The sequence below is a fragment of the Dermacentor andersoni genome, chromosome 3, assembly GCF_023375885.2.
Source record: "Dermacentor andersoni chromosome 3, qqDerAnde1_hic_scaffold, whole genome shotgun sequence".
Lineage (NCBI taxonomy): Eukaryota > Metazoa > Arthropoda > Arachnida > Ixodida > Ixodidae > Dermacentor > Dermacentor andersoni.
The window spans coordinates 38,566,280-38,591,212 of record NC_092816.1 but is presented as its reverse complement, the minus strand read 5'-3'; the positions used below and the strand labels follow the sequence as shown (position 1 = coordinate 38,591,212).

The 24,933-nt window shown below is 47.2% G+C and overlaps 1 protein-coding gene across 4 annotated transcripts in view; it reads right to left on the bottom strand.

Moving 5' to 3' along the window:
• sog (short gastrulation) overlaps positions 1-24,933 on the bottom strand; it is a 319,699-nt gene that overhangs the window by 111,934 nt on the left and 182,832 nt on the right. For all 4 annotated transcript variants that reach the window (XM_050167443.3, XM_050167430.3, XM_050167438.3 and 1 more), the window contains exon 3: positions 504-630. In XM_050167443.3, the coding sequence (XP_050023400.1) occupies positions 504-630 (127 nt within the window). The remainder of the gene's footprint in view (positions 1-503; positions 631-24,933) is intronic.

Here is a 24,933-nt window from a genome sequence, read left to right as displayed (position 1 = left end):
GAAAACTGTTCAGCGCTAAGCAAAGCGACGGTCAAGGTACTGAGCTGCTGCCGCGGTTGCGCACACATATCACTTCTTGGCCAGAATTTAAAAAAGAAACTCCTTTTATTTTGTGTTTGAGAGCTATTTGCGATTGGGTTGCAGTCTTCGCTAATAATATACCCTACGTTGGAATCAGCTGGCATCTCTTTTACGACCAGTTGTAGCGTGAAAACTTATTTGCTTCGTTTGTTTGTGAATACGGGCTTTCCTCCCATAGTACATTGGATGGTGATCGAGGCGCGCAATCACACCACCTGTGCATTTCTTACAACGCCACAAAAGCACGCCACCAGACGCCGAATTACGACTGTCAATCGTTCTCGGCGTAAATCGTTCAAAATCGGTCATCGTTGAAATCGCGCCATCTACAGCATGACCAGCGTCTCGATTAGTTGAACGAGCTAATGGGTAACCTGAAACGCGAGCCGAGACACTCATGGAGGACGCCGAGGGTGACTAACCTTCTCCCGGACAGGTCTTGCAGCAGCGCTCGGGCAGAAGCACGGGGTCATCGCAGGTCGGCTTGGGGCAGTCGTTCTTGATGTTCTCGCAGCGGACTCGGGCCACAACCCTCTTCTTGCGGTGAACCTGTGAAAATACAAGTGCGGAGGTGAGAGTTGTACCATGGCACCGTCCTAAGAACTGCGCAATATGGTCAAAGTAAATGCTTGCGCTTGTATTCACAATATAGTTATTACGCTATACAACTGTTCGTAAGAGCAAGGTGCCAAATAATCGCGATGTTGGACGACATATTGGCCACGGTGTCCTACCTATGGCAAACAGCTCTTACGAACGAAAAGTTTTGAAGATTTGACGCCTGCCTCGAGGCTGAAGCAGGAGCCCTATGTACCGCGGAAGTCCACAGATTATTTAAAAGCACGTGGTAGTTTTAAGTGGTCGCGCGCATAGTCGCGCCGTCCTAACGCAGCGTTCTCAGATAGACATAATGCCGAGTCAAACTTAAATTAGAATCTCAACGGCGATCACCAACAAAATTTCTGGAGTTGCCGAATGGTCGACTGACTAATCGAGCGATCGACCAATTGGTTGATTGATTGATTGATTGATTGATTGATTGATTGATTGATTGATTGATTGATTGATTGATTGATTGATTGATTGATTGATTGATTGATTGATTGATTGATTGATTGATTGATTGATTGATTGATTGATTCCAATGTCCTAAAGAAATGCCAAGGTTGTTTCTGAGAGATGCCGTAGTAGGGGCTCCACTTTAATTTTCACTGTCTGGTGTCCTCCAACGTAGAGCGAAAATAAGTACACGACAGTTCTTGCACTTTCTACCTATCAGAATGCGGCCGCCGCAGCAAGTGATCGAACCCTAAACGTGGTGCTCAGCAGCCGAACGTATCGTAGAAGCCACTCAGCCACCGTGGTGGGCCTTCCAAAAGATGATCGATTAGTTGTGTAGCGTAGTGGCGGCACTTTTAAAAAGCTTTAACAAGCTGCAACTATTTTTATGTATTCTGTTTGCTACGCTGACAGAGAGCTTTCAAATTTCACTGTTTCCTTCACGATGGCGGTGGTGATGGTGGTAACGATGATGCTTCAGGCGGGGTTAAGCTGGCAAGCTATATATATACAGGCCGGCAATTTCTCCGCATGAACGTCTCTTTCAGAGTCATAAATATCTGTCACCATGAGCCGCTCAGTTCAGTCTCTCGAGCAGCAATGAGCGTAGAATAGTCTCCATTTCCTTGCGCCCTAAAGGCGGTTCTTCCCGCGAAACTAGCTGTTCCGCATGTTCATGAGGAATACCTCATCTCATACTGTCCAGAAGCCTCTTCTTTTCAGAACAGATGCGCTTGCATGATGACCCGTTGTGCATGTGCGTTGCGCATGGAGCCGCATCGCCGCACAATTTTTCTGACCATTCGCAAACATCCTGCAAAAACTCACTGGGCCCGAGGAACTGCGCTACGGGAACAGGCTTTTTTTTTTTTTTTATGTACGACAAGACAGATTCTCACTAGCGAGAGCTGGCGCATTTGCTTTGAGCAAAGTATTAGTGAGACGTAACTCTGAGTAATCGCTAGCGGCATCGACATCTATGTCCCGAATAGCGATTATGTGCTTCGTATTCAGCGGCAATGGCCAGCGAAACACAACCCGAAGAAAGAAAGCGAATAAGTACCGTAGGAGGATGACCGTTCCAAATGCATTACTGCACCACTGTCACTGTTACTTTCCATTGCACATTGCAGTGCGAAGTTCCTTTGAAGTCGGCAGCGAGCCCTTCCTCTATAGCAGAACGTCATTCAGGAAAGTGCTAGTGCGCAGATGCATTTATTCTGCGGTACACTGCTAGCGCTCCGAGGCAAAACGAGCGGCGGAAGTGGGTGTGATGGATGGCGTCGGCGCGCTCACACAGACCCAGTCACACGGGTGCTTATGCGAAGCCATCTGAATGGGTGCGTGCGTGTGTGCGTGCCTGAGCAAATGGCGAGTCCCGGGTGCTTTGTGCTGCCCTCTGGGGGTCTAAAAAGGGGTACTTAATCAGCCCAGACGACACGCTGTTGGATTCGTCTGAGAAAGCGAGACGCGTCTCCATTAATAATAACGCAACGAGCGAGGGACCGTGCGCGCGAATCTTTGTGGCAACCGAATCCGCCCTCCTGACGGATTGTCGTCGCACTTTTCGCGTCGCCTCCGACACGTCTTACGAGACGTAGTGATCCCGTCTTGCTCAGCGGCGCTCTTAAGGCCCGTTCACACTACACGAGATATCCGGCGAGCGAAGCGGATTCGGCCGCTTTTGACGCCGAGGAGAGCGGAAAGCGGCACGGTGAAGGCAATCGGTCCAGGACCCATTTTTCCGCTTTCGCCGCTGCCGGAAGTTGCGTTTTTGACGTCACAACCAGTCCAATCTCAACATGGCAGCCAGCTTGTTTGAGCGACCGGCCTTCTCCGTGTAAATGATAATCGATGCAATTAAGCAGCACCCCATACTGTACGACAAAGGGCACTTGAATTTCAAGGACATCGCCTACAAATAGGAGCTCTGAGACAGGATCGGGAAAGAAATGGGAGTGAGTGTTAAGTACAACTGCTATTCACGCTTACTCGCGCCGATGCCGGGGCGACAAGAGTTTGTCATTGCCAGTACCTTGCTTTTATGCATATTCTCCGTCAAACGTCAGCAAACATTTTTCCCGCGCCGCTGTTTGCTCCTATGCCGTGCATGCTGAGCTCGTGCGCCGTTCGAATGCCTGCGCAGGCATGCACGCACGACACTGATGACACCGCGAGAGTAGAGCAGTGTTACAATAGAAACTTTTTCGAGCTACAACGGTGAGCGTAAAGCTTTCTAACGATTCATGCAGTGGCAAGAGATTGTTGGCCTGTCCCAACCTATCCCGCTCCTACAAGGACGGGCGGACCCATCACCGTCGTCGCCGCCGCCGCGATCTTGGTTGCTCAACCCATCGCAGTTCTTGAAGCATAGCCATCATTGAGTTGCAGAGGAGAATCGTGACAATTTCTTCTTCTTCCGACATTTCCTGGTCTTCTGAAAAGCTCGCCATCGTGCTGTGCTCAGTATCTCGCAGCTGGAAGCCCAGTAACGGCGCAATACAAGCAGACGAAACAAAAACCCGCGAACGAGAGGCACTCACGTGAACTCTCGTCTCGTTCGCGAAGTCGCAAAACCAAGAAAAAAACTGCCGCGAGATCTCGCTGTCCCGCGATCGCAAAATTAAGAAAAAAACTGCCGCGAGATCTCGCTGTCCTCGCGGAAAAGTGAGAAGCGGCGCCGGATCTGCCGATGCGCGCGTGAACAGATGAGAACACGCTCTCTATTTTCCGGCGAGCAAATCCGCTTCGCTCGCCGAATTTTTCTAGTAGTGTGAACGGGCCTTTAAGCATCGAGTCACAGCAATCCCGCGAAAAAATTCGGAAACTTTAGTTCGCGCTTTTTATTGTCCTACATTTACCCAATCATTTTACTAAATAAACAAACTTTAGCAATTCTTTAGGCAAGAAAACTTCTCTTGACGACTTAATTTTCGTGAGCAGGCTCACGAAAATTACAGCCGCCGAAAGCTTCTCTTTCGTAGGAAGGGCGACCTGGAATATGTGGTGCAACGAACAATATGACATCGATTCAATTAACGACCGCTGCCCTGCAGAAAGGCTCATGTTTTCAACATGGCATCACTAATTTGTGACGCTAATTGTATTGATGAAACATCTCCCTGGCTATCCACCAATCAATATGACAATATTTCCTGGAGATAATTATGCCGTATTATGGACCTTTTTCAATGCAAAATGACCGCGTGGCACTTCCAACATTCCTTGTGATGCCGAAACTATGTTTCAAGAGTGGTGTGTTTCTAAGATCAGACCAGACCAGACCAGACCAGACCAGACCAGACCAGACGGACGGACGGACGGGTTGATTATTGTTTGATTGACTGAAGCATTTCAAAGGAATGAAGACTAAGCAGAACCCTAAAATTCTATATTTGCTTAGTTCTCCGATGATATTTGTTTGAAATATTTCGCGTTACCTTTGTATCTTTTTAAAATGCATATTCAGATAGTTCTTGCATTTTGTATAACGTATTTTCTTAATGTGTATGAATTTATGCTTGGAATTATGTCTCCATTTTTATTAACGTCTGTATTGTTGATGTACAGTTGGTTATAAGTTGTTGTTGTCGTTGTCGTTGTTGTTGTTGTTGTTGTTGTTGTTGTTGTTGTTGGTGGTGGTGGTGGTGGTGGTGGTGGTGGTGGTGGTGGTGGTGGTGGTGGCTGCTGCTTTTGAGTTGCCTTATTGCTGTACTTGCTCCCCTTACCCAATGCTTTAAATAGAGGCCTCAAACATAATTTCAATAAATAAATAGAAAGACGACAAAAAGACGTGCAGAATATTAAGAAATGTATTTCAATAATATACACCTTAAAACAAAGCCCACGGGAGTTTTCTCCATTGTGCCTCAGAATGCGGCACGCCGCGGCGCAAGACCGCATCCGAGATCTACAGTGATGTTTCTTATCCTGGGAGATCAAAAGATGCTCACTCCTTTTGAGTGAACTATGGATACATATTTCTTAAACAATGGCGACGTATGGGCCAGAGTTGAACATTCCATTCCTCCCATGACACAGGAGTGCTCCAGTTAAAAAGCTTTTCTTTTGTTGTAATCTTTCCAATTTTTTATCCTTTATGGTGCCCGCACCATGAACACAGCTAAGCTATTCGCGGATGAAGTGCTCAAGAACAGTGATCACCCATATAAACAGGCTTCGTAATGTCACACTTCACACTAGAGAATGGCTGCTATTAGCCAATGCCACTCCTCCGGAAGAGTAAACACCGCCTTGGCAGCGGCGCCGGTGCGTTGAGCGGGCAACTGGATTGGATGGCGCGCTAGGAATCCCGACGCCCGGCTGGAGAGCACGGCGACGAGAGATGATGATGGCATCGACCCGGCATGCGAGCGATTCTCTTCGCGACGCCGGCGACCACAGGAACGCTCGGTGCCGGCCTTGACATTCTGACTCCCGTCGCGGTCGTCAACGTAGTCGCGCGAACACATGCCGGCGTTGAGAAAAGGGCGCGCCCCGTGTCATCCTGTACTCATACGCGCGCCATTACGTTGCTCCGTACCGAATGCGCAACCATACCCCGCCGATGCACACACCTTCTGTTAATAAGAGGCAGTGCGATACCGGCCGACGCAAGGTCAAGCTGTCACTTACAACAGGCCAAGGCTCGACTCGAAGGTGTGCTTGCAAATGAGTAACGTCGAGTCTTTGCGTAGTAGAACTCGAATTAAGATTAGGACTACAGTGTCCTCTGGCAGCCGCCAGAAGTGTCACGGCACTCTCGAAACCCACAGAGTCTTACAATTTGGGGTATGAAGTAACTGCCTGTATTACGTTACACAACATCAATTCCCTCATGCCCTCCCATCCTCTCTTTCTCCTGGTCCAGTACTTAGTCAACACAGCAAGTTCACTCATTTACTGTTCAAAAACTAAACATAGTCGATTGGGAAACGTCCCATATATCGAAAATTTAAATAAATATGGAGCAAGAAGTTACTTCCACAGAGAAGAGACATCAGTCCTGTAAGAGTGTATTCTAGACATCAACAACCGAAAACAGTTTACAACTAGTTATCTGACCAGGCGATCAGAAGAGCCCAACTACAGACAGCAGTCAGACGACGTCATCAAGTGTGCAGTGCTTTTATCCAAATCGGTATGTCATCTCTACCACCCGGAGATATTTCCGTAGCAGTTAACAGCGTGACCGTTCTCCAAGCAGCTCACCCAAAGAGTATTAGAAGACCAGTGGCTTCATCTGCCAGAACTTTGAAAAGTGTCGATAGGAATTAAAACTGCCGGCCGCTTTCCCACAAAACACTGAGCGAAAATAGTGACCTGCCTTCGCGTCCTGCCGCAGCCCTTCCGAAGTCCAACTTTCGTTCATTACTTGCTTTCCGCTCCAAACCCGTAGAAAAAGAATCGAACGAACTGTAGAACAAGTCAAAATAAATAAGAACAGTATAAAATACCACGGTGGAGCACTTCGGTGTCAGCTTCGCGCTAGAAGGACTCCGGCCCAGTAAGGCACCGTCCCCGTTAAGTGCCAAAACAAAATCGGGCCTTTCTTTAGTTCCGTCGGCCTTCGCCTTTTCGCCAAAGCGCGGAAGGAAGTGAAAAAGCTTGGTTCTCGAAAATCATTCAAGGTGCTATCCGTTCTCCGCTGCCACACCACTTGTTCTTTTATTTATTTATTTATTTATTTATTTATTTATTTATTTATTTATTTCTAAGGATCTCCGGATTCCCCGGCAGCATCGGCCATTTCATTCGCTCTGCTTCCGTAGTACGGTCGCTGCTTGCTCTTCCTCATTTTTGTCGCCTTATCCGCTTATTTCATCAGCTCACACTGCTTCACCTGTATCCTCTCGTCCCTGCACAGGCTAGGCGTCGTTTCTTATTCTTTTTTCTCTTTTTTTTCTTTTTGCACGGTGAACACGGTCTCATCTCCAATAAGCGCCTCTTGCTGCGCGCCTCGCCGCAGCGATGCCTTCCCGTGTATCACATCTCCAGTCGCTTCGTCTCCCGTCTTCTCGTTAACCTTCCTCCCACATTCTTACTCACTTCTTGTGCCTTCATTTCTTAACTTTTTCCCCGTCTCCAAGAATGCCTCCCCACCATGCCACAGTCTGGCTTCCTCTCTCGTTTAATCGGCGTCGCAGTCGACCGAACACACAGCGACGAGGGACTTTAACGCCTCAGCGGAGGCGTGGTGTACAAGCATCCACGAGTGAGAATACAGACAGAAAGTAATCACGAAAAAAAGAAAGAAAGAAAGAAAGAAAGAAAGAAAGAAAGAAAGAAAGAAAGAAACGAACAATCAAACGACGCGGGGCCATCGGAGGAAAATGAAAAGAAAAAACTCAGCGCGAGCAACTTCGGCTTGAATATCATCTTTCCTCGAAACGAGAACGATGTCAAAAGAAAACGGAGATATTAATAGGCTTCCACCGAAATACCCGGAATAGAACTGGCGGAATAATAATAATAATAATAATAATAATAATAATAATAATAATAATAATAATAAAAATGAACTAAGGAAGGAAGGAATGAATGAACGAAGGGACACGAAAGCAACAAGATGAAGCCTTATTCCGATCAGGTTAAAAACACCGTCGCTCACCGAATGCTGCGACACCCACCAAGAAAAAAGAATAGCGAACGCATCGAGAGCGGGGCTCAAAGGTGCGCGAACCCCATGTCACGTGACGACGCATTATGGCGCCATGCCGGTGCGCTTCCTCTACTACCGGTAGCACAGGAACTTGAGCAAGTCAGTGCACGTTCTCCCTTTCTTCCTTTTTCTATTCCCCTTTCCCCCACCCTCAGTCTAGGGTAGCAAACCGGATGCTGTTCTGGTTGACCTCCCTGCCTTTCCTACCCTTGTTTTCTCTCTCTCTCTTGACAAAAACAGCGCTAGCGAAGACGAGGAGGAAGAAATTATGGTGCGCAATTTCACGCACGAGCGCTGTCATCTCATTCATGAATTGCAAAATTCTATTTAAGCATTCTTCCCTGTTTAGCTACTGCCGCCCGATTCATGGACGATTCCCCGCAGTGGGTTGAGCCATGTCCATAGGCACAAAGCCAAACCAAAGCTGTCAGCCCCCTTGTTTCTTGCTCCACGTCACTGAGATCGAGAAAGGTAGGTGTGTTCTCTAAGCTTTCTTCACTGTGTATGCGTGGCAACGAAAGTCGCAGATAAAGAGAAATCACAAACAAGCCATCCTGAATTCAAATTTCATATTCTGTACTATGAAGATACAGTAGAGTTCATATCTACATCACGTAAGGTTAAATTTTCACAAGTTCCAGTTAAAGCACGGATTGAACTTATGTTCCTCGAGATTAGCTTCCTTTTCTTTTTAAACCTTTGCACATTCCGATTCATGGTCATTCCCCAAGAGTGGGTAGCGCCAAGTCACCAAGTAACAACAACAACAACAAACGAGATCCGAGGACAGCGCAAATGCAATCCGATCGTACCGTCAAAAGCGACGTCGTCTGCTTTTGATGTCTAGGCACATCTAGTTCTGCTTGGGAGCGCGATTACAACACATGGGTTCGTATTAATACTTGTTGCCGGAGGGAAGGAGAACAAAGGTTTCGTCCATAATAAGACTGCTGCACATTTCCCCTATGCACTATTTCTATCGTCGTTTCCGGTTTCGATTCAGAACCAAGACGAATTTTTCAACTAGGAAACTTTCCACTGCAGCTTCGTGCTACAGTCGGGTGGGTGGCAATTTCTCCTCTCGCGATAATTCCTCCGCATTGTGAGCCTCCGCAGAACTGATTTGTGAGCTTGAAGAAAACATCCATCAAGTGACAAACACGATTTCGTGTCACTGTAATTACAAATAAATGTCGGGAAAGCCGGCCGAGCTCGTGAACACAAGATCGCAGTGAAATTAAAGATCACGCTCCAATCTGTACGCAGTCGTGTGGCTTGACTTGGCGATGTTCGCTTCCAAGATAACCAAAATAAAGCTCGGTAACTGTAAAATAACGAGTGCAATGTGCAATAAGATCCCTCCTGGTTGCGGCTTATCAAAGCTGTTGTGTGTGCTTTATTTCGTGCTATTTTAACCGATAAATACACGTGCAGAATACGTACTGGACGTTCATATTAAGCGGGTGTTGCATGCTAGCCTCCATTAGTACAAATTGTTTTCATTATTTTTCTTTGCCTTCGTTTTTCTTCTCGGTCGATAAATCACGTTCAATAACGTTTCGTCGTTTGGCGACTACCTATTCTTGTTCTGTGGTTTTTATTATCTAGACATAAAAAAAAAAGAGTAGCCACTATTGCCATTATACATATATCGCGCAATAGCACATCTTGCCCCACTAAGAAACTTTTCTCCGTCTCCTAAACGTCCTTCAAGCATTTTTTTAGAAACCGCCCAATTTTTGGACGGCTCTCCACGGTTGGTATGGGCCACTTTTGCAGAGGGAAAAAAGAAAAAATACAACAGCCTGATGCATATTACGAATTATTATTATGAGCACGCACTCGACTTGCGTCGTTTCAAGAAATTAAGGACTTCGCACTCAGCAAAGATGATGGAATCCATCCACCTGAATTATAGTCGCTCGCACATCCCACTTAGTAGTCTGCAATAGTAAGCGAGCCAACATGGGCACTAAACACGCTATAGATGGCGGTATTATTCATTCCAGAAATTAGCAACGATTAAAAAAAAAGAAACTGAAGGGAAATGTATAAACAGACCCAGGAGTACACACTCCTAAATAGTGCAGGAGAACACGCGATAAGAGTCAATATTTATGATGCGTGCAAAGCAAATAGGCGACACAGAAGGGACACTTTCGTATTAGGCCCACGCCCTCTCGTTTCGTCCCATTTCGAGAACCGTAAAATATTTCTTCCTTTTATCGCTTCCGGCAATATGCTGTACTAACAGAGCCCAATATACATCGCGTAAAGAAACTACACGGTTACAAAAAGAACAATAATAAGTACACTAAGCAAAAACTGAAGTCCGCTTCCTCTTCTCGGCCTACTTCACCGCTGCGAAGAACCTTATTGCAGCGTCGCACAGCCTTGTATACGGGGCGCTTTTCTATAAACCCTAATTGTTTGTCGCAGTCTGCGCACACCTTCTTCGATCCCTACGTTCCCACCCACGTTCTCGGTCGTTTCTATCACTTTATTTTTTTTTATTTCTTTTTTTACATATTTGCCTTGTGTCCCCGACTTTTACTCCCGTTCGTACAAGCCCCGAAGGCACAACAGCGGCGTGCCTTCACGCGTGCGCCAAGCTAAGCAGACGCAAGACCCGGAAAACAAGGACCTTGCTGGAACAAGACCGTCGAAACAAGGGAAAAGAATGGGCAACGTCTTCACGCCTTAACGGTCGCGTGACAAAGGTGGAGAAAGAGAAACAGCGAAGAACTAAGAAAGAGCTTACAACGGCTGAGAAATCCGCTGTGTCTACACAGAGAAACGTGATGGTCACTATGGTCTGGCTGAGTTTATGGCCTCCATTTTACCCCTTTATATACGATCGGCCTGTAGTGTGCAGGAGAGCGCACTTACAGTATATAGTGAACGCCGCTGAGGAGAGCTGCAGCCCGCACACGAACACAGGCTCCGATGGCGCTCCGCGTTGGCCGTGATGCGCTCATCCTGCTCTGCAGCGTGTCGTTCGGCTGCTGCTGCTGCTAAAGGCTCGCTCACGCAGGGCCGACGCCGACACCGATTTCGGTCTGCCTACTGTCGGCGACAGCGTTTTTCACCTTCGTGTCGCGGGCGCCTCTGCCACAGTGTACCGACGCCGACAATCTGCCGACGGTCGGCGGAGAGCTCGGCGTCGGTACAGTGTGACAGAGGCTCCCGCGACAAGAAAGTGACAAAAAAAAAACGCTGTCGCCGACAGTCGGCAGACCGAAATCGGTGTCGGCGTCGGCCCTGCGTGAGTGAGCCTCTTGCAGCGTCTTATATGTCACTTTCTTATACGCCGTCGTTAAGAACGACTGTCACCTTCGTGATGCCAGGTTAGAGGCGCAAACGGGTGCTGTACCAGAGTAAGATGACGGACTAATATCGTGACGCTAGTTAAGAAAAAAAGCTGTACATCGTAAACTTTAAAGTTAGAAGGCTGTCGATTCACTAAAGCGAAAACTCTCTTTAATTACTTCGCCCACTTTGGATATTCTTCAGCCGATCTCGCACACTAAAAACCCGGAAAAGGTAACACGAACAAGGAAGACAGACAGTAAAGAGCGGCGAAAGAAAGCGCAGGTTTGGAGGAGGAGGCCAGCGAGGCATCAGTCTGGATGGCGCGAGTGCGAGTGAGGTCATTTACTACGGGAAGAGGGTGCCTGTCAGCTGCCAGCACCCCAATTTCGACAGACACCTGTGCACGTCACAGGCGACGGCCGGACTGGAGGCCAATGCGCTACATAGTTTCCGGTTCGGTCTACTATGGGTAGTGGGGAGGTCAAGCTCGGCAGCTGCAATTAACATGGGGATATACTGTTACGATATCATTTCGCATTGTGGCTGGCAGCGAGATTGTCGCTTCGTATGTTTGTTGACGAGCTGGTAAGGTTTCGTGATTAACGGATTGCCAGGGGTTTAAGCAGCACGTTACACGATAAAGCATTTGCTGACTTTTACAATCATGTTCGATAGTTCCTGTCGCGCTGTTTTCTTTTTAGTTCACTCATTTCCGCGTGCTTTTCTCGTCCTTTGACACCTGGGTATTGATTGATCGGCAGCGCACCGTGTTGCGTAAAATAAGCAGTCATTTTTGATCACTGATAGTGGCATGGCGACAAATTAGCCCATAAATTTCAATTACCAAGACTGACATGATTTTATCATATACTTTTTCTCCTAGTTCGATTTGCGCGTGCTTTTTTCGTCGTATCTCATCTCCATGCTGATTCATCGGCAGTACCCTTTGTTTCGTGTAGTGAGACTGCTTCTTATAAAGCGAGGCTTCCTTTGTCTGCTCTCCTGGGTTTTGCGTGGCTGTTGGGGGTTATTGGCTCGGTAAGCATCAAACTTCACCTTTACGTTTCCTACTTTACCGCTTATTGGCTCCTTCTCGCTCTTCTACGTACACCTTCTTCCCAATAGGAATCACCCATCGAATCACGCTATGACGCACCACTAGAGATAAGTCACATGTTCACGAAATAAATGTTCACAACCAAATGAGTGAAACCTTAGATCAAATGATATTCAACGTGATTACGATGTTGCGCAGAAACTCGAAAACACGTCGATATAAGACCACACCAGTAGCAAATATTTCCACCGCCAATAGAGTTTCGCTTCACACAGATTCCAACATCTGCGTACTATATGCATAACATTTTTTTTTTTTTGTATTGACAATTTGTTTGCACGGTGTCCGTCATTGAAAACTTGGATGGATTCATATATAACGCCAAGTTATGGTAAAACATCGGCGTGAAAAAGAATCAAACTATAACACGCAAATATCCAGTTACATAGCTGTAGAGTTTACCTTGCAGTTTCGCGATATACACACATTTGTCGTGGTATATAGCATCTCGGTACCTATGAATGAGCAGTGCTCCGCAGTGCGTGTAATAAGAACGTTTGATGTAAACGACATTTTTATGTATGCCTACTTGTTTGCCCGGTGTTCCTCGTCGAAATCTCGGATGCACTTTTGGACACAAACGTTATAAAAAAGCTTCTAGTAATCAACAAACATCTGTGCTGGCACCGGAGAGCATGAATTCATCGTAGACACGTCCCTTTTCCTCGATGAAAATATCTTGCTTACGCATAAGCGATTACTGCGCCAGGGACAAGAATATATACTGTAACGAATAAAGCACACCAAGATTAAAGCTGAAAAAATGTGAAGCCAGAATCTTATTTTTCTATTCATAGCGCCATCCTTCACGAGTCCATTTCCGGCGCTGAGCCAACAGGAGATCCTCAGGACACAATCAGCTTGCAGTATATTCGCCATGTTCTTTTAAACTCGCTATGCAACAGAAGGAAAGCAGCAAGGATACGCAACATCCCTGCATATGTACGCTTCGCTTTCATGCGAAACCAGTGCAGCCAAGCAGAAGATTGCGTCTACGAACGCATGAATATTACACCAGCTTAACGCCGCTTCTGTAAGCAGCAAAGTTCTTCAGCGAACAGGCACTCTCGTAGCTCTATATATGCGCAAAGTCCTCGACTGCAGCTTTCCTTATCCCGTCCTAACAGGAAAGCACTGATGGCTACGGCGACGGCGTAGTACATACAGCACACTTGATAACAACACCCGGAAACGGCTGTCGTCTGCTCGCAGAAGAACAGGGAAAAATCTTCTGGGAGCGTAAGCTTTCCACAAGTCACGGCGACTATACACAAACCCGACTGGCACAAGCAAATAAAGCTTTCTGCATTTCCTTTTCTTTTTCGTCTGGTAAAACTTCCTGCCATGGTGCCAGAACGTAACACACGCAGCGTAGACGAGTGTCGTCTGCGCTGAAAAAACCAGGCAGAAGTGCAGATTGGAGAAGAGCCTACGGCGACAGCCGCTAAGCCTACCCCAGGGACAACCCGCGTGAAATCCCACGAGCCTCGTTTTGCGTAACGACATTTTGAAGTGCTTCGCGTGCGCGCGCGCAGCGATAACGACAAACGCGGGAAAGCCACGAATAGGAGCAGGGCAGCGCCGCCGAGAGATAAGAACCCCGTGGACACAAAGGGCACGCTGGTTGGTGCCTGAGGTCGGTACCACGAAAGGATTGCCTATCATCAGCATTACCGCTTTTTCTGCGCCCGTAGCGGCAAACAGTTAGGCCTAACGCTCGCACTTTGCACAGCGTTCTGGGCAAGGTTTCATCGCGTTCTGCCACTGTACGCACTCTCGCTCCCTAGCTTTTTAGCTTTACTAACTCTCGATGCCAAATTCACTTGTAGGTAGTTTGACCTCTCGTAAGCCTCGGGCAAGAGCATTCGCTACGAAGCGCTTTGTTGACTGCAGTGCAAAGCTATACATGCATGTGTATCATTGCTGAGAGAGTTCCTTTCTCGCTCGATAACGAACACTTAATGACGTCATCGCCTCGCCTGATTCGTTTACTGAATACTTCGGATATTAGCCTCACTCACGTTAATCTCTAGCCGTAGCGCAAAACAGCGTAAAAAAAAGCAGCTGACATCCATTTCTTGAAGGAAACAGAAAAAAAAAAGTGGGTGGGGGGGCTGTTGACCACAGAGATCGGGACAGAAACACGGAAAGGAACGCGTATTCATGGACGATAATCGAAGAAACATTTAATATAGATAAGGAACAACAACAATGCAGTTTTGGTGAGAGACGCCCGACGTTTCCGCTTGTAGAAGACTCATATGCTCCCATAAACATCACATTCCTGCAGTTTTCTAATGTGATAGCACAGAAACGTACTGGTTTTCATACGCGATTATGCGCTCGACTACACTGCTCGATATTGAGCTTAGAGGTCACGTGGACGATAAAGCGGGACTTCGTTTAGCACGCCAAGCACGTTCGTGAAATGAAGCCGTCGGAAGAATTGGCACCCTTGGCAAAAGCAACAAAGAAATACCGCGCTCGACGTGGTCGCTGGCACGAGAAGCGTTGTGCTTGGTTGTTCCGTAGATGGTGCCAGAAATATGCCCCAACGTCCGAGTACACCATCAGGCGTTTATTTGCATGAGCTAAATGACGCTATTACCACGCATCCACCAACGCCACATTGCATAACACGTTAGCCGTGCGCTAAGCGCGCATGCGTCGCTGTAATAGTTTAGTGTAGCCAGCGCGGATATTGGGTAATGCGGTGTATTCATCTGATTCGCGTGTTCTGTGGTGCTTAGTAGCAGTTTGGCGGTTAGCTAAGAGTATGCACTAACAAATGAATCGCGTGGCTTGAATACAAATGCGTATAGGGTGAATGTTTGCGACTCCTTTTAAAAGGGCCCCGAAACACTTTATTAACCAATCATATAATGACGTCCCTAACCATTACGTCATCTCACAAGTCCCCTGCCACAAAAAAAAAAAAAAAAAAAAAAAATGTTTCGTATCCTTAAAGCTCAGGCGAAGTTAAGCGCATACTTATCGGACCTAACAGCGGCCTTCTCTCTCCTGTCATATCCCGTAGGCGCACTCGGACCTACGTAGGCGAGACGGCAAGGGAGCGCAGGGAAGCAATGTCACGCTTTACAATTTATGATAACTGAAAGGGCAGCTCATTACTTTTCGAAGCGAGATCGGATGTCTTAGAACACGCAACTATAAAGCGAGATATAAGAAGGAAGAAGAAGCATGTGCTCGCTTGGGGTAAAGCTAGGGAAACTATGGAGCATGTTTTATTAGAATGTGAAGACGTCTACTGAGCGGTCGATTTAGGCACCATTGACCTCCTTGAAACCCTTGGGTTCAGCGAAAGTAGTGGAAAAGTAAACATGTCCGCAATAGGGATTAATAAGAGGCGATTGGAGGACTGGTGGAAGAAAAGTAGGGAAACGACAAAAAAAGAAGACGTACAAAAGCACAGTTCGCAATAGGGGATCAGAAAATTTGGCTGTGGGAGTTCATAGTGTTTTTTTCTTCTTTTTTTATTGTTTATCCTAGGTAGGAGATTAGGCATTATAACAGCAAGAGCTTGGTGGCGCAACCCACCGCCCCGTTCCAAAGGGGACGCTCATAACATCCAACCATCCATCCACGCTGACCGCACCCCCACCGTGACAGACTCGTGGCGCCAGCTCGTGGCGATCGCAGTATCTACGCTACGCTTTTCATCTCGGACACCACGCGCCTTCAAACGCAGCAACGCCATACGGTCGTGTTTAGACCGGCAGTGTGCAATGATAAAATTGTTTTTGTGTCTTTTCGAGATTACAGAAATGTAATTTTTTTTTCGTTTATTTAAATCAGATTAGCAATAATGGCATTCTCGAGATTGTTCTCGCTTCTACGACATCAGCCAATAGCTGTTGTGGGTCCAGCTGCTTCCGATGACGCTGCTTGGCGACATTGCGGTAGTGAGAACACTCGAATTTTCACTGCTTGTGACACAAAATTGTAAATTCCCTGATGCGTACAGTGCAATCATGTTTGGCATACATTCTCAAAGGAGTCTCGTTAAAGATCTGGCAATGTCTTGTTACTTCTAAAGGTGTTTCAGGGCCCCTTTATGAGCCACTATCAAAGTCACGCGGTTCTCTGGCTTCGTACATCCAAGTAATGTGTCCTTGTGCTGACCTGCATGAATTCTTTAGTAGACAACTCAGTCTGGCGCGCAGTAGAATCGGCATTGATCTCGGTTGTGTTCGTGTTGTGTAAAACGTACAGCTTTACTGCTCCATCGGTAGCGTGGAGAGCACGGTTAGGAAATCGCCGCGGTAGGTGTGGTTTCCGACTTTCTCTCCCCTTGATGGACAAGATTAACTAGCCCGTATGTGTACATGTGGGTTGCGACATTTATCCTATACTGTCTTGAAGATGTTGTCAGCTTGCAGTGGAACAATGAGAACGACAATTTCCTGTTTGGCATTTTTTTCTTGTGAAACTTAAGAAAAAGGCATTTGGTAACTACAGTGGGAGTACGAAGGCGACTGCAAATTTTTACGCTGTGTTTTCAGTGTTCCTTTCAATGCCAGGTGCGCATAAACCTTAACGAGGCACATATAATGAGGGAGAATTTTTTTTATATATATGCAAGCCACTGAAGGCCGACTAGAGCCATTCGGAAGAATGCCAAAGAGCAGTAATAAAAAAGAACGAGAATGGTCCTGTGGCTCCTACAGATCTGAACGCGGTTTTCCCTAATTGAAACGTTCCTGCGTCAAATGTACAAATGCAGTCTTACACCCGCTAAAGAAAAAAAAACACCTTATAAATAATTGTAAATGAAGACGAAAGAAGAAAAACGAGCGCGTCCCTTTGGTTTCTTCGCGATTAGAACACGGGCGCGTCTAGACAAAGTTAATTGGTTTCTGCTCATATAGTTTACACATTTAATTTACATTCACTACTTTACGCAAGCATTGGGCCCGCGACGAAGCACTAGGTGCGATTAAGAGATAATGAAACAAGTAAAGCAACAGCAAAACATATATTAAGTAACGAACGATTCCTAGGCCTTCCCCCATGTGAACAGACATAACAATTGCTATGAAAGTGGCTGACGCTCAGCCGACAGCAAACGACATTGGAGTATTTAATTAAGAGCGGCGCAATAATCAAATCAAAGAAAGCAAGAGACAGAGAGAGAAAGAAAGAGAAAGACAGAAGGAAAGAAAGAAAGAAACGATAGGCTTGGGGAAAGGGGGTAAATTAACGGGCAGGGAAATGGCGGGAGAGAAGTTGAGGCGAAAGAGCCCTCGACCTGTCAAGACGCACGACAGCAGAGACCAATTACGCCAATCGCACTGACCAGACGGCGCGACAGACGGCATACCTCTTACGTCCCACAGGTGGCGACGCTGTCAACTTGAGAGGCGCTCAGGCAACGCTCACCGGACGGAGAAAAAGCACAGCGTCCTCTCACCATCGCCCTTACCTTATGCAGCTGGAGGCAACGCTCTTCAAGCGTCTTGGAGACCGAAGTCAGGATTAATTCTTAATTCTCCCCTGTGTCTTTGTCGGCAGAGGTGCGTTTGGTAGTTGTGCCGCTCTTTGCTCGACCATCAGCCAGCTTGAGCATCGTTTAATGCAGTGCTCGGCATATACGATCTTTCGCCAGGATATAATGTGGTGCGCTCACTGGCGACGAGTGTTTTACTCGCTTCTGTAGCAGTCTGCCTTTCATATAAGAAAGTGGCGGCGACTGAATGGACGCGAAGACCGGCGAAAAGAGGCAGAAATCACTTTGCAAGTCTGGGCTCGTGTGTGGCGTCCATGTGCAGTGGTCGTCGAATCTTGACCCGTCGACAAAAAGGCTCTTCCTTTCTGTCTGTTCTCGCAATCGAGATTCCTGGTCCTTTCTCGGTATCACCAAGACATGTGAACTAGGCAATACTATTTCACTATACTTATTATTATTATTATTTGTTTTGAACACATATACACATATACACAGGTATCAGGAAACAGAAAGCGAGGAGCAGGCTGGCAACTGCCACCGGAAGGGGCACAACGCCTGCCTACTCCTCTGAAGGGAGGTGACAGCAACACAGAAATGGAAGATAGGAAGGAGGGGAGGAAAAGGAAAGAGGAAAGGAGAGCAACAGGACAAATCTAAAGACCAAAGTAAAACACTGCAACAGGTCAAATCTAAAGACTAAAGTAGAACTCTGCAGCCGGAGTTAAAGTGACGCCGCGTCGAACAGCCTCCACAATTATCAACAACATCCATGGCTAGTTCGCTATGCGGCTAATTGTGTTCTCCAGGATGAGACGCCAAGTAAAGCTGCACGTTATCACCGTTTCACCGGTAGTCTGTTCACAATGTACACTATAAGGTGTTTGAACCCGCCACCTCCCATCTTCGAAGGAAGAAGCGTTAGGGTACAGTTTCCAATAAGTTAGGGTCTATTTCCAATAAGAATGCGCACGATGAAAGTAACAAGTAACGAGTCTTACAGAAACAGCAAACAAGCCTACAGGCTGAAGAAAGCCCATTGATCACCGGATGTAAGCTCAAATTTGCGGGCCTGAATATCTCGAAATGCCTTCCTGTCTGCCATTTGTCAGCAGAAACCCGTGACGAACCGGAAAGCACACGCGAACGCGCTGTTACCTCAGTCACTTGCCAGATGGAAACAGAGATATCTATGCCTCATCCAAGTTCGACACTCACTACTCGCACGTCTGTCCGTAGTTTTTCTTGGCGCGCCCTATAAGCAGACGGCAATCCTTGAGTGACAGGAGTGCGTCTTGTGACTCATGAATGGCGCGCCAATAAGGGCGACTCTTCGAAGCCCTCAATGGCAGAGCTGTTCAAACAAGCCACTTCTCGAGCGAACGTCGGATGTTGGTTTTGACGAGGATGGCACGCCCGCTGCGACGTTTCCAGAAAACAGTTACCAAGAGTAACGACCACGTCATGGCAAACACTACATCAAATTATAGCGACAAGCTCAGCGACGAGAGAATGTTCATCTTTTCCCGCCGCAGGCATTTCGCAATTTCCCGAGAATTTCGCACATCGCTGCCTTGAGATAAGCTTATTTCAGATGCTCAGTGGTTAGGAGCACTATCTCTCTCCTTCCCCGAAGATGACACTGCAGCCATCTACAGCTGTATGAAGCAGCTGGCTGACAAAACGTCAGTACAAACTGCCGCGCATTCGCATGCACGTCCCCACCGAAGTGTTTCACATTTCGCGGCAAGGAATAAGAAAAGCAGGTCACGCGTCAACGTGATCTGTTCTTCGAGTTCATCTACTTCGCCGAGGCGAGTATGAGGTGCCGTCATAAGATACATAGCTTTTTTCCAAACAACGACGTAAGTTTCCGTCTATGTTGTAGTCTGTGTACGTTCTGTCCCAATGCGCAATGTATTATATATCGTTTACATACAGAACGTGTGCAGGCGTGCCGTACGGGGGGGAGGGGGGGGGGGAGGTGATAACTATTCCACTCTGTAAAGAAGGAATGGCAGCGAAAGCTGACGTCAGTCAAAGCTCTGAAACGAAAAGTGTTTTCGCTGCCATTGCATCTTCACAGAGTGGCAGCGAAAACACTTTGTCTTTCGTTTCCGAGCTTTGACAGTCGTCAGCACTGAAACGCCGTCAGCCATTACGTTTTCACAGAGTGGAATGGTTGTCATTTTTCGCGTTGCAAGTCTGAGGTCGTTGCTTGTTCGGAGGTGCCAGGACTCGCGATTATCGTTTTCGTTCAGCATCGCGGCAACGTTTTTCGTCGGTGGTCGTTTCGCGCCGGCTGTTTACATTCTCGGTGCTGTTCCCTCCGGCGCTCCGCGTACGGATGTTGTTCTTCGGGTGTAAGAATTATACGTGTCCATCACACAGATAACGCAGCTGTTTTTAGCGCCAATACCTCTCCTGCTTATATACTGCGACGATCTTGACATCGCGCTATTGTTCACGACGAGCATTCTAATATGTTCTGCATCTTGACATCTGTGCCGTCGCACTGCACCAGTCTGGGGTTTGTTTGAAATCGCTAAGTCCGTTTGTGTTGCTCGAGGCCGAAAAAAACTACGCTCTTACCCTTGTGCCTGGGACGACTTCGCGTCCCACGTGTGACAACGGTGTAGTTCAAGGGCGCGTTACCGGTCCCCGAGCCTACAGGAGTGCGTGCCATTGAGCTTGGACCCTTTCTGCACTGTCACCAGGATCGGCCCACATGATGATTTATGTCTGTTGACGGACGCCGAAAGAACCAGGGAAGATTTGTCATATACAGCTTTCGCTGTATACAAATAACAAAGTTGCCGCTGCCGGAGGAATCCCACGCTGATGTGCGCGCTCAGTCGGCTCTTCCGAAAGAATATGGGTCAGCCGTAAAGCGATGAGCACGTTCAGCTATGCGGGATCGTGCACAGTGTTGGCTCGGGGGCGCCACGTGCGTTTCTGCGAAGTCGCCAGAATTTTGTAGCTCCAGCCAACCCGTCCGTATACTCAGTGAGGCAAGTGTGCGAGAGATGCGAACAGCAGCTCGTTTCCTAAGGACGCGGGTGAAAAGAGGGCGAAAGAAAGAAAGAAAGGAAGAAAGAAACAAAGAAAGAAAGCAAGAAAGAAATAAAGAAAGAAGGAAAGAAAGAAAGAAAGAAAGAAAGAAAGAAAGAAAGAAAGAAAGAAAGAAAGAAAGAAAGAAAGGAAAGAAAGAAAGAAAGATAGAAAGAAAGAAAGAAAGAGAAGAGATGAGACTACTTCCTTCTTTTAGAGCCTTTATCACCTTCACATATACGTCTGCACCATAAATGAGTAAGCGCCTTGCTGTGCTTGCATCGCAGGAAATTCCTTCCGAGAAATAGTGGCGAAGATCTTGTTGAGTGATATCAGTTAAGGACATTGTAGGCAGGCTTTCCCGAGGAGGCTAAAGAAAAAGCTGCTGGAATGGAAGTCGCCCACACCGGCCGACGAGCTCGGGCGAAGCCGGTGGTGGCCATCTTGCGGGGGACAAGAAGTGGCCTGCCAAAAGCTTCGCTGCGCTGCTCACCGACTTCACCGGCGGTTTTTTAATTGCTTAACGCATTTTCAAGTGCTAATTCAACACTGTGGGCTATGAGCCGGGCCGTATTGGAGGTCTTCGCATCGCATATATCCGAGTACTGGGGCATTTTTCCACTTTATCACCTTTATCGCTTATCGCTTATGGCTAGGGGTGGCCTTCACGAAATCTTACTCGTTTCGCATTGGAATGGCCGACAACGCTCTCTGCAATGCCTGTCTTTGCGAGGAGACGCTGGAACACATTCTGTGCGACTGTCCTGAATATAATGTTCAGAGACAGTCCATGGCGTCTGTTCTAGCGCACCTTGACAGTAGACCATTGTCAGTTGCAACCATTTTCACATATCGCCGACTGAAGACATCGCAGCTGAAGGCGACGAAGGGACTACTTCGGTTTATGAAGGATACGGGCTTGGACAAGCGACTGTGACAGTGATGTCACGTACCACACAAGAGTGACAGACTGTAACCAACGATGTGTGTGCCGTGTTATGTGCCCTCTATCTCTTCTCCCCATCTTTCATCCCCCCCATCCCCCTCCCATGTGTAGGGTAGCAAACCGGTTAGGCAAAACTGGTTAACCTCCCTGCCTTCCTTCTCCACTTTTTCCTTCCTTCCTTCCTTCCTTTCCACTTTATCGGCATCAATGTGCAGCTGCAGTAGAAAAAAAATTTCGCGAAGTAATTAGCGCTCATTCGCCTGCTTTGATGCAGTGTAGGAATTGATCAATCATGAAAGCTATCAGAACAAAAAGCAATTGAAAATTGAAAATTACGCACGATAATTAGCAGTGCATGCAACAAACATAAGTATCCATTATTATCCTCATTATCATGAGGTGTTGCCAGTGCTTCAGCATCCTCATTGCATGGAGGGCCTCGGAACTTTGCTGGCGGCCGTTTCCTTTTAGCCTGAAATACAAAATGTTACTTTATTATAGAGCAAAGTAATTATGATCTGCAACCTTACTTAAATGAGAAGAATGCGCTAACATGTCAACTGCTTGTGCGCCAAATTTCCTAAAAACACCCCAGCACGTTAGCACATTTTGGAATCCGCGCAGCACCATGCACAGCACGATATGACCATCCGAAACACGCAAGCCGCGGAGACTGGCATGCTTCCCCCCCCCCCCCCCCCCCCCGCAATATGGCGACGGGGCTCACCTGAAGGGCAGTCCCTCCAGTCTAGCAGGTTTTCTTTAACCTCCTCGGACTTTCATCGCCTGTAAAATGTCATCATCATTTATGATCGCTAAGATTTGGACAACCCGAGTAGATTTTTTTTTTTTTAACTATGGGAATCATAATGATATTCCAATGTTTACAAGCACGCAGGGTGGAGTCAGCGGACGCAAAACATGAGCTAACTGGAGATGGTCGGGAAAGGCCTTCCCAGTCTTGCAGTGGACATAAATCATGATCATTATGATGATGATGACGACGAGGATGACGTGATAGTGGTGGTGATGGTGGAACATAGATCGAGGAAACCGAAAGGGGAAATTAACCGTTTCCTAATGAAAATGTGAAACGTATCGTGAACTTCAGGTACATTTTTCGATTAAGCTGTATATATTGCAATAAAAGCAAAAAAAAAAAAAACACTGAATGTGGAAGAAAACAGAAATTGCGCCAGTGGAAGATTAAACTTGGTCAGTCAAAGAAATAATATGGGAATACTATGGAACGCCTCGCCAAGCATAGTTGTTTTTGTGCACTCGGTTATAAAAATGAAGAACATGAGTTCTCTATGTGCGCCATTTTCCATTGCCAAAAGTAGCGCGATGCAGACTTTACCCCACCCGTATATTGAAGCAGCATCAGGACAATGTCCCCGAGGAGCTGAGACTGTGCGTGGTGTGGCCAGGCGCCCATCCAGGTTTCTTTTTTCTTTTTTTTTTTCGAGGCTGGTTATGACGTTGAGGTGGTTATTGATTGTTATGACTGCACGAATGGTTACGACGAATAATATTAATTATATTAATAAAAACAGTTCTTGTATCTCCAGAGCAAAATAACAATGACAGTTGGGAAGGACGACTTGTCACATGACGTGCGCTGGCGCTGCACACACAGTTTAAAGGATGGCTGTCAGGACATCCGGAGATAACCCCCCCCCCCCCCACCCCACCCCACCCCACCCGGATCCGCGCATTCGTGCGGACAACGGTCCATTAAAACGGGTAGCATATATATAAAGCAGATCGGACACACCTGATACCTCAACAACATGGCGGGCAGCGCAGACAACGCGCAAAAGAACGAAACGAGACAGTTGCGCTGACTACGAACTGGACTTCACGCGGAGACGTGCAGTACGCACAAAAGGCAGGCGACACGTAGGGTCCATCGCGAACCAACAACCCCAGCTCTGAGCACACGGACAGCTCATCGGTTGTTCTTTTACGCACCACGGTTGACGCGGATGGGCTCTAGGAGTAAAGAGTATACACCAAACGCGCAAGAGAACTAGTGGACACCGGATGCACATAAGGCGCAAGGTATGCAGCGTAGCTAAACGAGAATCGAGCATGCGGGCAATTAGTGCGAAGAAAAAAAAAAAAAGAAAGGTGACGTACGAGTTCTCTAAGAACCGAGGTTCTTCATTTCTCTAAGAACATGCGCGTTTCGCCGAATGCCGGCAGCGTGTGCGAACCTTCGGTTTACTTCATTATCTCACCAGCCTTTGGCTATGATGCCATTGCCAGTGTTGTTACGCTTCTTGAGAGTGGCTTACTCGTACGAGAACGAAGAATGCACCCGATCTACAGCCACAGCATTCCAAACGGGGCAACTCATACGCGTCACCTCCCCCCACGAGTCTGCAAGTCGTTTTTTGACCAGTTGGTCAGTTTTCCTAAGGCGAAATTTGCGACCGCTTGAGCGCAGTGTAATCCTGTAAAAAAAAAAAGAAAGAAAGAAGAAAAGAAGCACCGGAACTAACTCTGCGTCACGAGATGTCGCTACCGGTTTTGCGGCTACCGTATGCACATATGGGTTGACGCGGCATTCCGCAGACGCCAACACCTCTACGGATAAGCTGACGCTCTCTATTACACTGCAGATGGGAAACCGTCGGCACTCTGCGTACCCTGCTGTAGCCTTTCACGAAAGCAACGACAGAGTTAGATGCAGATTAGCTTCGGCAATCTCGCAAGTGTCGTCGTGTATTCGGCATGTCGTGCCAATTTCCGAACGACGTTACGGTAACATAGCAGGCGGAGCTCGCGGTAAATTACAGGGTCCTGTAGAGATAGGGTCAGTGGCGTAACCAGGAGTGCAGAAAATCAAGGGGGCATCCCTCCCCTACACACACACAACCGAAAAAAGTTAAGAGCTACGTATGATGAACATCGATTAGCCTCGTGAGGCTGATGTTTCTCACACGTGCACGTAGCCTCGTAGCAGTTTTGAGGTACATAACTGCATAGGGTCGCCGTCTGATGACTGCAGGAGCGACAGTGAACGTATGAGCAACATCAGCCTCGTGAGACACACACAGCTATTGCCTGCAATACCATTTATCCTGGTTACGCCTTTGAATCCCGTAAATTTTGACTTATTGCAACGTGCAAACTGCAGGCGGTAAGCTTCACGTCTTTGGAAGAAAATAACAGCGCGAATAGAGAGCAAACTGGAAATGGACAAACAGAAGCGCTGATTAAAGCCTAAACTACAT